This window comes from Podarcis vaucheri, assembly GCF_965113315.1.
Source record: "Podarcis vaucheri genome assembly, chromosome: 10".
In the NCBI taxonomy this organism is placed as follows: domain Eukaryota; kingdom Metazoa; phylum Chordata; class Lepidosauria; order Squamata; family Lacertidae; genus Podarcis; species Podarcis vaucheri.
The window spans coordinates 54,450,025-54,466,314 of NC_138748.1; the positions used below are offsets into that span (position 1 = coordinate 54,450,025).

General features: G+C 43.5%; 1 protein-coding gene across 2 annotated transcripts in view; it reads left to right on the top strand.

Annotated features, from left to right (window-relative positions):
• SYT10 (synaptotagmin 10) overlaps positions 1 to 15,788 on the top strand; it is a 40,946-nt gene extending 25,158 nt beyond the window's left edge. For both annotated transcript variants that reach the window (XM_082240551.1, XM_082240552.1), the window contains exons 3-7: positions 1,922 to 2,486; positions 6,042 to 6,162; positions 8,956 to 9,127; positions 11,055 to 11,184; positions 13,091 to 15,788. In XM_082240551.1, coding sequence (XP_082096677.1) covers positions 1,922 to 2,486; positions 6,042 to 6,162; positions 8,956 to 9,127; positions 11,055 to 11,184; positions 13,091 to 13,162 — 1,060 coding nt within the window. In that variant the 3' untranslated portion in view covers positions 13,163 to 15,788. The remainder of the gene's footprint in view (positions 1 to 1,921; positions 2,487 to 6,041; positions 6,163 to 8,955; positions 9,128 to 11,054; positions 11,185 to 13,090) is intronic.
• Positions 15,789 to 16,290: the final 502 nt, after the last annotated feature.

Genomic DNA, 16,290 nt, shown 5'->3' on the forward strand with positions numbered 1-16,290 from the left:
CCCTGGACATAGGAACCAGCTCCTAGAAGTCAAGGTCTCTACACACACACACACACACACACACACACACACACACACCAATAAAATACTTGAGGGGGCTGCCCCCCCAAAGTCGATAGGCATTGCCATTCAAATGGTGTATGTGTGCCCTGTCATGTGATTGATTATGCAGGGGCAGGACTTATTCCCCCCCCCCCACACACACACAATAAAAAATCAGGTTTGCACCCTTGTCCCTGGAGATCTTGTTTGGTTAATTCACTTGTAATGGTTATCATTTGTAGCAGCCAACAATTGCCTGTGAGGTGGGAACAGACTATGTCCAACACATTCTCTCACATGTGGGTAGGCAAACTAAGACCCGGGGGCTGGATCCGGCCCAATCGCCTTCTAAATCCGGCCCGCGGACGGTCTGGGAATCAGCATGTTTTTACATGAGTAGAATGTGTCCTTTTATTTAAAATGCATCTCTGGGTTATTTGTGGGGCCTGCCTGGTGTTTTTACATGAGTAGAATGTGTCCTTTTTAAAAAAAAATGCATCTCTGGGTTATTCGTGGGGCATAGGAATTCATTCTTCTTCTTCTTTCAAAATATAGTCCAGCCTCACACAAGGTCTGAGAGACTGTGGACCGGCCCCCTGCTGAAAAAGTGTGCTGATCCCTGCTCTCAGTGGTCTCTGCCATGGTGTAGGGTCTCAGCTTCTGTTGTGCAACTTGACACTCTTGTTTTTGCCTTTTGCTGCTCTAATACACACTGACCAGAAATAGGGTACCCATTTTCCATCAAGATTCTTTTTTCTAGGTTAAGCATGGCCATTCCCTTCAGTCTACCAAAGCGTGTTCTCCATAATAGAGAGCACGTGTTGCGGTGGGGGCCAAAAAGGTCACCCCACTGTTGTTGGGCAAATTGGCCACATGCTGTGATTGGGCAAGGAGTGTTGCTGGGGAGAATGTTATGTTGCTAAAGTGTGGGAGGGGTCAGAGGTCTTAAATGCAGGGTTCGCAGCCTGAGGCCTTCTCTTGGGCTGCGTGCACCGGATCACCCGCCCACCCTCCCTGAAAAGGGGGGGGGGTCGTTGTCCTCTGACCTTGCTATGCCTGTCATGGGGTCATCTGCCTTGAGGCAGGGGCCTGGTAGGAATTTTGTCCATTTGGCTGATTGGCTGTTGCCATTTGGTTTTTGCCTACTGCATAGCAAATCGTCACAACTTGTAAGGTTGGCAGTTAGGCATTGGTTAAAATTGGTTGGTGGCAGGGTAAGTGCCTACCCCTCCAATGGTGGTGCGGAAAGGGAATTCCGTTAAAGGAATCCAGGGGCTTGCCATCCCTTTCGTCCTAGTCCCTGGCATCGGACTTGGGCCGTGCAAGCCCCCAGGGGGCATGTGGGTGAGAGATGGGGGCCTGATGCTCAGCTTCATTTCTCCCCATATGATTCTCCCATACTGGCTTCCGCTGGAATCCGGAGGTCAGTTCTGTCCCTGGGGCAAGGACAGATAGTCGTAACCAATGCCTAAGCAACCACTCACGTGTGTGTATTTAAATAAAGTTGTGGCCAAATTCATGCCAAAAACCTTAAACAAAAATTGATGTGTGAAGTGTGAGTTATTGGGGTGGCCTGGGGGACCTCAACGCGCAAATAGGATTTGCTTTCTAAACCCTTTGTAATTTTTGTAGCTCTCCTCTATATTTGCTGCTGCTGTTGTTTGTTGTTGTCTTCCAAATTGTCAACATTCTTCTTGAACTGAATCATTGAATTATCTTCCTGGATTACCTAGTGTTGTTAGTAATTGTTCTCTCTAGAGAGTTATAACAATAATGGAAACTTGTTAAATGTGAGTGGTTGATTTACTCCTCTCATTTTTGGTTATTCTCTTTCCCTTTGAGATTATCAGTGTTAATTTCTTTGTCTTTGCGCATGCAGGCACAATTCCTTCAGGAGGCATCTGCCAAGGCAAATGCAGGTGTCCAGCATTGATTTTAACATGGGGACAGATCCTGTTTTACAAAGAGGGGAGACAACTACCAGCATTGGAAGGATAAAACCGGAACTTTATAAACAGAAGTCTGTGGATTCAGAAGGCCAGAAAGAGGATGTGAAAACTTGTGGGAAACTCAACTTTACCCTTAAGTATGATTATGAAAATGAGATGCTTTTGGTTACCATTGTCAAAGCCTTGGAACTACCAGCTAAAGACTTCACTGGTACATCAGATCCCTATGTGAAAATCTACCTTCTTCCAGACAGGAAAAAAAAGTTTCAGACACGGGTTCACAGAAAGACGTTAAACCCTATCTTCAATGAAACCTTTCAGTTTCCTGTAGCCTATGATCAACTTTGCAACAGGAAACTACATTTCAGTGTATATGACTTTGACAGATTTTCTAGACATGATATGATTGGAGAAGTCATTCTGGATAACTTTTTTGAGGTCTCCGATCTCTCTAGAGAGGCCACAGTATGGAAAGACATCCATTGTGCCACTGCAGTAAGTAGCATATCTCAAAATGTGATACGCGATATAAAAAGATCATGAATTATTATTCGACAGCATTGTACTTTGTAGGACAAAGATCATTTCACCAATATACTAAGATTCAGATGCATACTTTCCCCACATCAATAACTGCCAGATAGAAAGATGGTAAATATCCTGCACTTTACAGTTGGAAGGAGAGTGTTCAGTCCTGTCCTATCTCAGATAAGAACATACCGGTAAGTGTCCTGCTAGTTCAGATAGCATTCAGTTTTCACAACGGCCAACCAGATACCTTTGAGAAGCTCACAGGCTCCTGTCCTCTCGGCAGCTGATATTAAAAGGCATATTTTTTCTGATCCTCAAGGTAGTAGTACACAGTTATCATAACAGGCAGTCATTGATAGCCCTACCCTCATGATTTTGTCTAATCCCCCTTTAAAGCTGCCCAAGTTGGTGACCATCACTACAAATTCCACTGCTTTAACTAAACACTGTCTATTTTACAAGAGAGGGATTAGTTATACCTATCCACTTTTTCCACACCATGAAGAAGTATTGTGTGAAAAAGTACTTTGTTTTGTCTGTCCTGAATCTCCCAACTTTCCGACTCACTGGATGACCCCCCCCCCGGTTCTAGTATTATGACAGAGGGAGAAGTTAGGCCTACCAAATTTCTCCACAATATACATAATTTCATACAACCCTAAAATGGTTCCCTTTATTCACCTTTTCCCCAGCTAAGTTGTAAAAAAAACTCCAACTACTGTAAGCTTTCCTCATGGAATAATTGTCCATCTCCTTGATCATTTGTCTGCACCTTTTATAGATCCCAGTACAGATCTTTATGGGATCCATTGTTTAGCTCTTTCCCACTATAAAAAACGGTTCATCTATTCCTAATTTTTGTTTCATTACCTTTGAACCAGTCATCACCATTAAAAAAGTCCCGTCATCCTTTGGCTTCTCAGCTGCATGTTGTGAAGGAGAATGGACAATGTCCATCAGAATGTCAATGAGAATGGACAGGCATGGAGTCTGTCATGAAAGAAAATGTCCTTGAGGCAGTGAAGGAGTATGATGCTCTTCACACATTGGGAGCAGGATGTGTGCAAAATGGAGATAATCTCTTTCTGATCACATTAGAAATGTCTGCCCCTGAAATCATGATTTTTAATCAATCAATTTACTCTTAGATATCTAAAAAGAAAGCAATACATTAATGTCACCCTGATCTTCAAGGATGAAATAAATGGGCCACGGGTAACAACGTAATTTCAGGAAAAGCCATAGAATGAACCTTAGACAATTATATACCAAAAACAGGGTTATTTACAACTTGGTTTGACTCACAGCAGACTCACTGAAATTAATAGACCCAAGTTAGTCATGTCCATTCATTTCAATGTATGAAATTTCAACAAGCCTTTTAAACAAAGATCTGTCCCAGTCTGGAATTGTTTAAAATATGTTTTAATTCTTTTAGCCCTTGTATGTTTGCTGCCCTGAATTCCATTAATAATACAATGACATACCCTCCAACATCCTGCTGATCAAAATCAGGATGCTCAAATTTTTTTGGTCCCAAGTTCTCAAGGGAGTTAGCTGACATCCCTCTTGGCAATCACTAACTGATGGCCAACTCCGTCTCCCTTTCACCCTCAAATGCTGAAGGCAGTGTGTCATTTGGGGGGAGGAAATGGTGTCCCTCACCACCACCACTTTTTAAAATGACACCACCACACACATATGCCCTGAAACAACGTTGTTCCTGGGGCATTCAAGGAGGCGAATGACAAGTGCCAACCAGTAGCCACCAAGAGCTGCTCCTCAGTTATTCTTAAAATAAAGTCCAGCAACGTCTGGAGAGCCACAGGTTCCCAGCCACTGCTCTAAGCATCTCTGAGATACTACATCAGTGTTTCAATGAACTGAATATGGAGAAAACGGTACACAAAAAGAAGGGGAGAGTTTTGTTATAGATAGCACTCCTCAAATATATAGGGGTGCCGCATTGATATGCCTGTTCTAGAACATACAAATAGGTGTCAGCCCAACCTAATGCTGTGAATTTAAGGGTCTACTCAGAAGTAAGTCTCATTTAATTCAGTGGAGCTTACTCATTTAGAGGCTAGGCTTGTAACTTTAATCCATGCCACACTGCAACTTTATCCATATCCTTTGATACGCCTGCGACTTAAGTAAATACTGCATCACATTAAATACTTCAGACTGCAAGGCTTTCAAATTACATCTGATGGTTCTTAAAAAATATCATAATGGCCCACCAGCATGCAAAAAAGAGTGAGAGCATCATACCCTATACAGAGCCTCAAGGATCATCCAGTGCTTCATTTTGAGCAAGACTTTTGTCCTCTAAAATAGAACACTATCGTTAGAGACCTGCTAATACGCATGCAGCTGAACATTATTGCTGTTCTTGCCTTCTGACATTAGTACAAGTGCCTTCAGCTCTCCGAGACACACAAGGCCAATTATAGTGTGTGGCTTACTGTGGCTGTATCCCGATTTGCTGGTAATGAACTGCTTTTTAGAATTTTAAATAATAACCTTGCCGCTTCGCGGAAAAAGAAGAAGCACGGATTGAGAGCTCCAACCTTTCAGCTGGAAAAGAGTTGCTGTGTGCAGCAAGCAAAGTTTTCTCTGTAGCTTTAGTAACAAAGGTCAGAGTGGTTATCCAGCTAGCTCAGCCTACTCTGGATGACACCTGGTCTCCAGGGTCTCGGGTGGAGACCTTTTATTATTTTGCACCACTTCTATATGATCCACTTAATTGGAGATGCCAGGAACCAAACCTAGCCTTTCTACAGGCAAAGCAGGCCCCCAGCACTGATCTAAGGTTTGCAGCCTTCAAACGTGTGGGCTATACCTTGGGGTTTTACTAAATCATCAACATCCAGCCCAAACCAGGTGCAAAGTAGTGGTGTAGGGGATGAGATGAGACGTACTCTTAGAATTAAGGAGCAGGGTGCATCTGTTCATGTGGCCAGCACAGAAATTTTATATTATTTGCCAAAACTGAGCTCAGAGTCATTTCACCCAAATATTCATTTCTGGTTGCCCCCATGAAAACCTTTCTTTCAGCAGTCTACTTTAGCACCCCCACCCACAGGTTCTTTTTGCAGTTACTATTGTTAAACAACTGGAGGAAGCAGAAAGCCCTGGCATTCCCCTGGCTAATCTACTACAAATCACCCAAAATAGTTGACCTTCCCCTGTTCTCCTGTGCCTACACAAGTTTCTTGTTTCATCATGAGCAGTTTCCTCCTTTCAATGGCGATTCCAAGATTTTGGAGGCATTCAGGCTTCTTGCCATCAGTGGAGTCCATGAACTCCTAGCTGTTCAACACAAGATCAAGAATCAGGGCATGCTGAGTAGCCTCAGCCTTGATGTTCACCACATCTGTTGCCCCTTGCTCCACCCACCACTGGCGTGGAGGTCCCCCCATCCAGAAGGTTGCCCATGAAGGAATGTGTCCCTCAAGCTGGAAAAGGTTGCCTATCCCTGTTATAACCTATGTTTTTGTTTGTGCTTGTTTTTTTCAGGAAAGCATAGATTTGGGGGAGATCATGTTTTCCCTTTGTTATTTGCCAACAGCAGGGAGGATGACCCTCACAGTCATCAAATGCAGAAATCTTAAAGCTATGGACATCACTGGCTCATCAGGTAAGTGCAATGTTCCTTTTCGCTTAGCTTCACCTGTGGGTAGTGATGACTCTCTGGGGAAGGGCTCTTAACATCAGGATTTCAGGGCATTTGATCGTGAGTTCACAGACGAGGAGAATTAAACAATACGTGGATCTCTTATGTTTCTTTCCATCACTTTTGAAAACAAAAAGCAACACAATAGACAGTCTGAGTGGAAGCAACTGCTTAGCCCTCTCCTTTCCTGTCAGTTCCCAACACCCACAGCTCAAAATTGCCTCCCCCAAGCTGCTTTTTCTTGAGCAGGGGAAAAGATTCAAGGGAGAGAGAGGAATTCTGTATCTTCCCATACTTGCTTGCTTGCTTGCTTGATTGATTGATTGATTGATTGATTGATTGAGGAAGATTACTCTGAGCTGGAAAAGTATTTGGGACACCCTTCGTCTGCCCAGATGAAACCTTCCCTCTGTTTGCTTTGGGTTTTCTGCTGCTCCAGAGAAGTGGACACGGAGCAATGGATCCAAACTACAAGAAAGAAGTTTCCACCTAAACATTAGGAAGAACTTCCTGACAGTAAGAGCTGTTCGACAGTGGAATTTGCTGCCAAGAAGTGTGGTGGAGTCTCCTTCTTTGGAGGTCTTTAAGCAGAGGCTTGACAACCATATGTCAGGAGTGCTCTGATGGTGTTTCCTGCTTGGCAGGGGGTTGGACTCGATGGCCCTTGTGGTCTCTTCCAACTCTATGATTCTATGATTCTATGGGTTTAAACAATGTCTGAGACTCTGTGTCATTTTAGCTTCCGGATAACAAACAAAGGAATATCATCATGTGCTTTATTTCCTCATTCCAAGACCTTGACATATTCCTGATAAGTGTCACTTAGTGCACTACAAACGCCATTAGCAATGTTCTTAACTTGTGACGGCTTCTGTGCATTTTGCAGCTGCTTTAAGATGCAATTCTATACATACATACTTAGAAGTATGTTCTGTTTAGTTTGCTGAATTAGTTTGCTATCCACACTTCCATTTGTTCCGTGTTTTCTTCCGCTTGTCTTGGTGAAAGATAAGTACAAGTTTTGTCTGGGATTCTGAGTCCTCATACCACACCTTACTCTGCAGTGGCATAGCGTGGGTTGCCGTCACCCAGGGTGGGGCAAGTGTTGCATCCCCCTGGTGGACTGGGCAGAGGTGGGGAGCCTACAGAGCCCACAAAGGGTGAACAGAGCTCGGGAGGCACTTTCTCACCTTCTTCTTCCTCCCTTCTCAGAGGGTGGCAGTGGCAGCGCCTTCCCCCTTCCTCCCTCTCAGCCAGGCTGGTTGGCGCACAAATGGCAGTGGTTGAGGCACAGGGGTGGGGCCACACTGGCAGGAACTCAGACTGGCAGAGCTTGGGGCTGCCCTCAGGCAATCTGCTGTTGCCCAGCAGCCCTGGCCCCCCTGCTGCTGTTGCCATGGTAGCTGCCTGCTGCTCCATCTAAGCCTTCTTCTCCTGGGGGTTGCGCTGCTAGTGCCTCCCACTGCTCCTCTGCATCTAGGCAGTCTATGACAGTAACAAGAATAATAATAATACTATAATAATAATTTATTATTTATACCCTGCCCATCTGGCTGGGTTTCCCCAGCCACTCTGGGTGGCTTCCAACAAAATAGTAAAATACAATAGTCTGTTAAACATTAAAAGCTTCCCTAAACAGGGCTGCCTTCAGATGTCTTCTAAAAGTCTGGTAGTTGTTTTTCTCTTTGACATCTGGTGGGAGGGTGTTCCACAGGCCGGGTGCCACTTCCGAGAAGGCCCTCTGCTTGGTTCTCTGTAACCTCACTTCTTGCAGTGAGGGAACTGCCAGAAGGCCCTCGGAGCTGGACCTCAGTGTCCGGGCTGAACGATGGGGGTGGAGACGCTCCTTCAGGTATACTGGACCGAGGCCGCTTAGGGCTTTCAAGGTCAGCACCAACACTTTGAATTGTGCTCAGAAACATACTGGGAGCCAGTGTAGGTCTTTCAAGAATTCAGTTTGTTTGGGGGGAGCTTATATGAAGTTGCACCACACAGTCATTATCATAACCATTCCGGTGCCTTTTCCCATCACTCTTTATTGCAAAAAAAAAAGTCCGAATTTTCAAGGAGGTGGTCTCACAAAAGCACCAAATCCACTTTTAATTAAGACACTGGAACTTGCAGGGATGTGACTGAATCCCAGCCAAAAAGAGTGGCAATCTGCTCCCCAAATGACATTGAACCTGGTTTGGCATGTTGGGCTTTTCATCACCCTGAATAAATAGGTGCCATTTCTGGATACAAGGACATAAGGCAAGCCTGCTGGTTCAGCCAATGATCCTATTCTCACAGTGGCCAACCAGATACTTGTGGGAAGCCTGCAAACCGGACATGAGCACAAAAGCACTCTGCCCACCTGTGATTCCCAGCAACTGGTATCCAGAGGCATAATGTATCGGACAAGGAAGGGAGATCATAGCTATCATGGCTAGCAGCCATTGAAAGGAGAACATGGCTAGCAGCCATTGTTGAGCATATCAGCTACTGTACATTGGCGATAGGAGACAGGCTTTGCGTGCAGAAGGTACCAGACTTAATTCATGGTGTCTCCTGCTCAGACTGGGAAGGATCCCTGCTTGAAACCCTGGAGAACCACTGCCAGTTGGTGTTGACAGAACTAGATAGACCCATGTCTTGACTTCATACAAGGCAGTTTCCTCTGCATTTGTGGTGGAACCAAACCTTCCTTGCCTTCTACGTGAGAACTGTTGGTGTCCTCCTACCCAGTTGTGTTGACCTCGGTTCCTGTTATCTCAGATCCATACGTCAAAGTGTCCCTGATGTGCGATGGTCGGCGCCTGAAAAAGAGAAAAACAACTACAAAGAAAAACACTCTCAATCCAGTATACAGTGAGGCCATCGTTTTTGACATCCCTCCAGAGAATGTGGACCAAGTCAGCCTCTCCATCGCAGTTATGGACTATGACCGGTATGCTACATTTTTCTCTTTTTTGATTTTTTTGCGGGGAGGGGGATTCAAGAAGAACAGGTGCTATAGTAATCTGTTGTTGTTGTTGTTGTTGTTGTAAGAATAATAATGACAGGTGTTATCTTTATACTGACCTAAAGCAGGGACTTGATGGGTATACAAGGTATAAGGCAGTCTGTCAAGTAAACTGCTCGTGAGCTGTAGACAGCTTTGCATGTACCAAAACCTTGTATTTTGCCCAATAGCAGATTGGTAGCCTAGACAAGCCCAACAAGCAAGGCGTTATATGCTGGCAGTAGTTTACCCCCACAAGCAACCTAGTCACCATATTCTGCACCAATCCAGACCCTCCAAGTGTCCCTATTTTCCAGGGACGTCCCTGATTTAGAGAAGCTGTCTTGGTTTCTGATTTGATCCCGGAATGTCCCACTTTTCCTTAGGATGTCTCTATTTTCATTGGAGAAATGTTGGAGGGTATGGAGTTATCCAACCCCAAGCCATCTGAAGGCAATCCTGTATAGGGATTTTTTAAAAAAAAAAATGCTTAATGTTCTGTTATGTTTCTATATATGTAAGAAGCTGCCCAGAGTGGCTGGGGCAACCCAGTAAGATGTGTGGGGTATAAATAGTAAAATTATCATTATGGAATAGGACGTCCCTATTTTCATTGGAGAAATGTTGGAGGGTATGCCAGTCTTTGGACCAACCTCAAGGGTAGCCCCACAGAGAGTGAATGGCAGCCTTATACATATGATAAGTAAAGAAATACAGTGGTACCTCGGGTTACATACGCTTCAGGTTACATACGCTTCAGGTTACACACTCTGCTAACCGAGAAATAGTGCTTCAGGATAAGAACTTTGCTTCAGGATAAGAACAGAAATCGGGCTCCAGCGGCGTGGCGGCAGCAAGAGGCCCCATTAGCTAAAGTGGTACCTCAGGTTAAGAACAGTTTCAGGTTAAGAACAGACCTCTGGAACGAATTAAGTACTTAACCCGAGGTACCACTGTAATGGCAAGTAGGTAGACACTTTCACAATAGGTTAAAAACTGAGAAATGAACAACTATCTAGCTTTTAGAAGACATCTGAAGGCAGCCCTCTTTAGGGAAGTTTTTAATGTTTGATGTTTTATCGCATTTTTAATATTCTGTTGGGAACCGCCCAGAGTGGCTGAGGAGGCCCGGCCAGATGGACGGGGTATAGATAATTTATTATTATTATTATTATTATTATTATTATTATTATTATTATTATTATTATTATTCCACACTGGCTGAAGAGGAAGCCAGCCCTGCTTCCCACCAAACTGCTGCTGTGCAGGCTTGCTTCAGAATCCTGAATATTAAAGATTAATATTAATTATTAACTATTTTACCTTTCCTTACTAAATGTACAATAGATCTAGCTCTCGGGGCTAATGGTGCTTTTCACCAAAAATAATAAATGTTAAAGGGGCACATTTGAAAGTGTGCCGGGCAGTATAGCACAGAAAATCCACTGTTGTCAAGATACCTGCAAAACATAATAGATGGACAGAGATATGTTCATGCTGACACCTTGCCGAAACAGAACAGGTGGCAGTGATTGCATCATTACAGCGCAGTTGGAATGATTGATTGATTGATTGTTTGGTTGGTTAATTAAAATTTAGTACTGTGTCTGCTTTTCACCACCATCAACATAGAGTGGGATATACACATATACTCAGAAGGGTGCCCCATAGAATTCAATGGGGTATACTGCAAGGTAAGTGTGTACTTACCTTGTACTTATATATATATATAATGTTCCTAGTGCTTTGGGGTGTAAATATCCAGCTTGATCTGTCGCAGAATGTGGCTCCTCTACCTATCATTGGCATTATTTGTGGACGTGTGGCATTGTGGATAATCTTTAGACGTTCTGCTCTCCACCTTTAATCCTAGAGTGGGACACAATGAGGTGATTGGAGTATGTAGGGCTGGACTTGACGCTGAAGGCCTTGGAAGAGACCACTGGAATGAAATGCTGGCGTACCCCCGCAAGCCAATAACCCACTGGCATCCCTTGGTAGAGGTAAGAGGACTACAGCATCTCTTCAGCAGCCTATTCCTCATTATCACTATTTTATGTAATACCTTCTTCACAAATTTGTTGTTGTTTAGTCATTTAGTCGTGTCCGACTCTTTGTTACCCCGTGGACCAGAGCACACCAGGCACTTCCACTGCCTCCCGCAGTTTGGTCAAACTCATGCTGGTAGCTTCGAGAACACTGTCCAACCATGTCGTCCTCTGTCGTCCCCTTCTCCTTGTGCCCTCCATTATTCCCAACATCAGGGTCTTTTCCAGGGAATCTTCTCATGAGGTGGCCAAAGTATTGGAGCCTCAGCTTCAGGATCTGTCCTTCCAGTGAGCACTCAGGGCTGATTTCCTTAAGAATGGAGAGGTTTGATATTCTTGCAGTCCATGGGACTCTCAAGAGTCTCCTCCAGCACCATAATTCAAAAGCATCAATTCTTTGGCAATAAGCCTTCTTTATGGTCCAGCTCTCACTTCCACACATCACTACTGGGAAAACCATAGCTTTAACTATATGGACCTTTGTTGGCAAGGTGATGTCTCTGCTTTTTTCTTCACAAATAGGTCTTTCTATTTCATGAGGCAGCATTTTTGTCAAATAGAAATGTGAAGGGAGACAAAAAAAAGAGGTTAAGTGCAGAACAACGTACGAAAGAAGATGCTAAAAATCTTTTCCACCAAACAAAGCTGAGAAGCCCTGTTTTGTATTAGGCATTTCATTAAATTATTTGAAAAAGCCTGTAGAAGAGAATGCAAGTTCAATTTTTCAATGGCTTTCTTTTACATTCTATGCCACCTGTTAACAACATTCATACTGGTGTATTTCAAACAAAAACAAAACCAGAAAATCTGGGATTGAATTCTCTGCTGTTTCTTTTCCTTTCTTTTCTAAAAAATAATAATGCTGAATAGGATCAGAATTACAGGAAAGTTTTTGAAAACACTTTATCAATGCAAAAACCATTTCCCCCAAATTAAATGCCATTTGCTCTGTTAGGAGAGGCATATGGCATTAACCCCACTGTAGCATGGACTAAAATGAGGACAAAAAATATTACTGGATGCTTCTAAAATATGTGCAAGAGTGAAATCCAACTTTAATCCCAAAAGACAATGTAAACGTGTAAAGAGACTGTACATTAAATGGCCAAGATACAATAATATACAACCACATCTATCCAGGATAATGCCTGAATATCAAACTGATGTGACAAGCAATAAATTGATAATGTTTGAGGTCAGACACATTGCAACCCAGTGTGTCTTCCTCATTGGTCGAGACATTTTTAACACGCAATTTGCCACACACAAAAAAATAGCCACTTTGCTAATCTATATAGACGATGAGTTAAACTAACCACACATAACTGCAAAATTGCTATGCACACCTGGGGCTCATGAATATAGAAGATGGTGCTTTTGTAAAGATGCCCAGGGCATCCTCCAGATCACCAGTTTTAGATGTCAGCTGCATCACCTATATTCTCTGACCCCAGGATAATGCACCATTAAATATTCAGATCCAGTAAATATATCTTCCTTTTGGACCAACATAAGCTTCTAGAAGACTCTCCAGTGCTCTCTCATGTTGAACAACTGGCAATAATTCAATCTTGATTAAATTTGGTGCCACAAGATGTGGTGGTGGCCTCTATCTTAGATGGCTTTAGAGGGGAATTGGCTATCTCCATGGGATAAGATGGGTCTGTCAATGGCTGTTGATCACAATGGCAAGGTGGAACTAGTAGTCCTTTGAATGCTAGTAGCTGGGGAGAAAAGTGTGGGGAGGGCTCTTGTGGACTTCTGTGAGGAAACTGGTTGGCCATTGTAAGAAACAGGATGCTGGACTTGAAGGACCTGTGGATGCAACAGGACTCTTCTTAAAATATTTTATTTCTTCTAGTTGCCAGGCCGAGCAACCAGTTTTGACAGTCAAGGATCTTGCTCATCACCAAAACCACCACTTACACCCTAGCTTGAAGAATGGGTTCTTGATGACCAGCTTCACAACAAGCTCACCATCTCTATACGCTACAAAAGGTTTGGGTCCAGCTGATGACCTGCAATCGGATTTTTGCGTTTTGATCCATTGTATTTCTACTGCATAATAATACCATTAATTCTCATTCTTAACTTACCTTTCACTTGAATACTTGTTAAAGATGTCATGAAAATACATCATTTCTTTCTTTGTTTGAACAAGGCATTCAGAAGGACACAAGTATAGGTGGGTTTAAGGTCTTGAAAGCAACATAATGCTCATGATAGCACAAATTGTGTCAACATAAAGCTTTCTGTTGTACTTTCCTTTCTTGTGAACTCGCCTCTAAGTGGTGACAATTTTATATATTACATAGAGGCAAAAACAGGTTTGCCACTGGGTGAATCTTATATTGGGAACTGCAGTCTATCACAGCTCCCTAATGAGTGTGCCAAACAGTCATACAGTATTTTTACATGTACACTAGTATTTCTTAAAATCCTCCCCCTTTCTGAATGTACTGTACATTCTGTGGTTCCAATACAGAGTGGGATTCCAAGAGCCTCCTCAAGGAAGTTCACATGAGCATCAGCACTTCCAAGAATCACCAATCCGCCCCCGCCCCCTGCAGTCTCCTTCCAATTGTGCTCAGGAAGCTGGGGTGCATACCAACACTGAATGGGGGTTGTATCCAATATAGTGCTAAAGTCACTTTGCGGTATATTTGTTCCACTGGTGAAATGTTTGGCAGGAAAGAAATGCAGTTGCACCAAAAAACTACATAAACAGGTTGCTGGTAACTTCTCTGTAAAATAGATTGTGCAATCTGTTGTGCAATGAGTTTCCTTGAGCTCAACAGATTCCTCTGTTGTGCAATGTGAAAACTCGCCCACCTGCTAGTGCATGAGCCCTTGCCCTAATACACAGAGAACATTGGCTGCAGCCCCTGTTCTCCATTGGGTTGTCCCTGTTTGCCGGGTTGAATCTGGGCCTGAGAGCCAGAAGAATGCCAGCCGTGCAACTGAGGTGCAGAGCTGCAAGGGAAGATTTAGTGTAGACAAGAGCTTTTCGCCTTCTCTCCCTTATGCAACCCAGCTGGAAAGGTTGGTCTGCCCCCCAGTTAGCCATTCAGCCAAGGAAAACAGGAGCTGCTTAGCCACGGATGGCCATCTGGCAACCTCCATCTGCTCCTGTGATTTCTCACACCCTTTCCCCAAAGTTTAAGAAATGCTGGTGTGCGTCAAGATGTCTTATGTGTAAATGTGAAACTGAAATGTGTAAAGTAACTTGTGTTTGGGCCCAATGTGTGCTGTGTTATTAAATGCACCTTTGCATTTAAAGTGTGTAGGCTCGGGGGGGAGGGGGCTTTTTAAAAAATGCAGCCCCAGAGGATGGATCTGATAAGTATTGGGATTGTAGCAACTGGGGAAGAGGAGTTCTAACTCTCTTCCCTACTGTGGTCCTGTCAAAGTTTATTTCTCTGGATCTGCTATTTGCATTAGGAAATTCCCAATAATTATCAGTCCAACAGTCCCTGCTTGCTTTAACACACACACATACAAAGATGCATTAACTATCACACCAAGTTTGGCCTTTAATTTGGCACTTTAGCCTCTAGGGCTTTGATATAGCTTTGCTCTGCTATATCAAAGGGGCAACTCTTTGACACTTTATTGTATTTCAGCTTAGCTTCATTGATGTGATTGACCTGGAGGATTCATAATCAGATGTTTGGATGCAACAAGAGCTTAGCATAAGCATTTATGAAGCTACAGTGTGAATTCAGATCATTAGAAGTTGGGGCACACTGATGTTCAGGCAACCAGAAATGTAAAGCCTTCAAAGAGTAGCACATTTGGGAGGGGGCGGGGAGAGAAAGAAAAGAAAAGAAAGTGGGCATCCATTCAGGAAGGCAAAAAGTCTTTCAAAATGGTACCAGGATGCATCTTGTTCTGGGATGCAGATTCAGTGTTGTAAGTTGGAGGGCTAAAATCTGTTTTGCTTCAATGTAGCAGGAAGTCAGCAAGCCAATCTTTGTTGTCTCCTAAATTTGAAATTAAGAAGTTGAAGCTTGTGGAGCTCTGTTCTCCCGTGTTAGTTTATGATGGCTTAAAACATTCTTGTGTTGACTGCTGACAGCATTCCACACAAGCACACCACTCATTGCAATAGATGTTTGGAAAGGTCAGGGTATTCAGGAGAACCATTGAAAGAAACTCCAAAATTAAAACATTTGTGCAGCAGAAACTCACCAGAGCCTGCTGTTTGTGAAACCCTAAACTCTTGTGCCTCGCTTCAGGTGTGATAGAGATTTATCTCCATGTAGGGAAAATGTCAGGCATGAAGCATCCCTCTTTCAGAGCTGGTCTTGCCATGAGACAGAAAGAAGTAGACAAGTGCAGAGCTTGATATAAAGGTGATCGATTGCTGTGAGGACTTCAGGTTGATTCTTCTTTCTGCAAATCAGTTGCCTAAATTGATTTGGCCCTTTTGCTTATCACATTTATTTGCCAAATGTCCAATATAAAATCTATGTATGGGCTTCATTTAAATATTCCATTATTTTCAAAACCAATCATGGCACGGTCAACTTGCAACTTATGCACATTTAACTTGGCTGGGGGGGGGGGGAATTAACCGGGGGCGAGGAACTATCACAATCCCACCCACCATTTGCATGCACATTGGGAGAGCATTTGGAGGTGCTGGGAGAGTGTGTTTTGACTATCCATGATTTTGGCTTTGCGAGCTATCCCCAGAACATAACCCCTGCATAAGTTGCAAGTCAACTGTATACACAGTGGTTTGGATCCAGGCTGAAGCCCTATTTAGGCGTTAGAAGTGCCCGTGTTTGAAGGGTACATGGTGGGGGAGTCCCTGGTCCCAATATCTGCTCTAAGCCTTTGTGCATTTGCAAGGGATATTCCAAATACATTCAGCAATACATGTTTAGATATTTCTCTGCAGTTGTGACCCTGGATTATGCAGAACCTGAAACTGCCGGGATGATTTTAAGCATGTTTTCATCTCCTTTAGACCTTCATGCTTAATGCACAGAGGTTAGGAGTGATGGTGACATTGGGGGCAGGACCAACATGCGCAGCCTTGCTTCCCAAGCACCC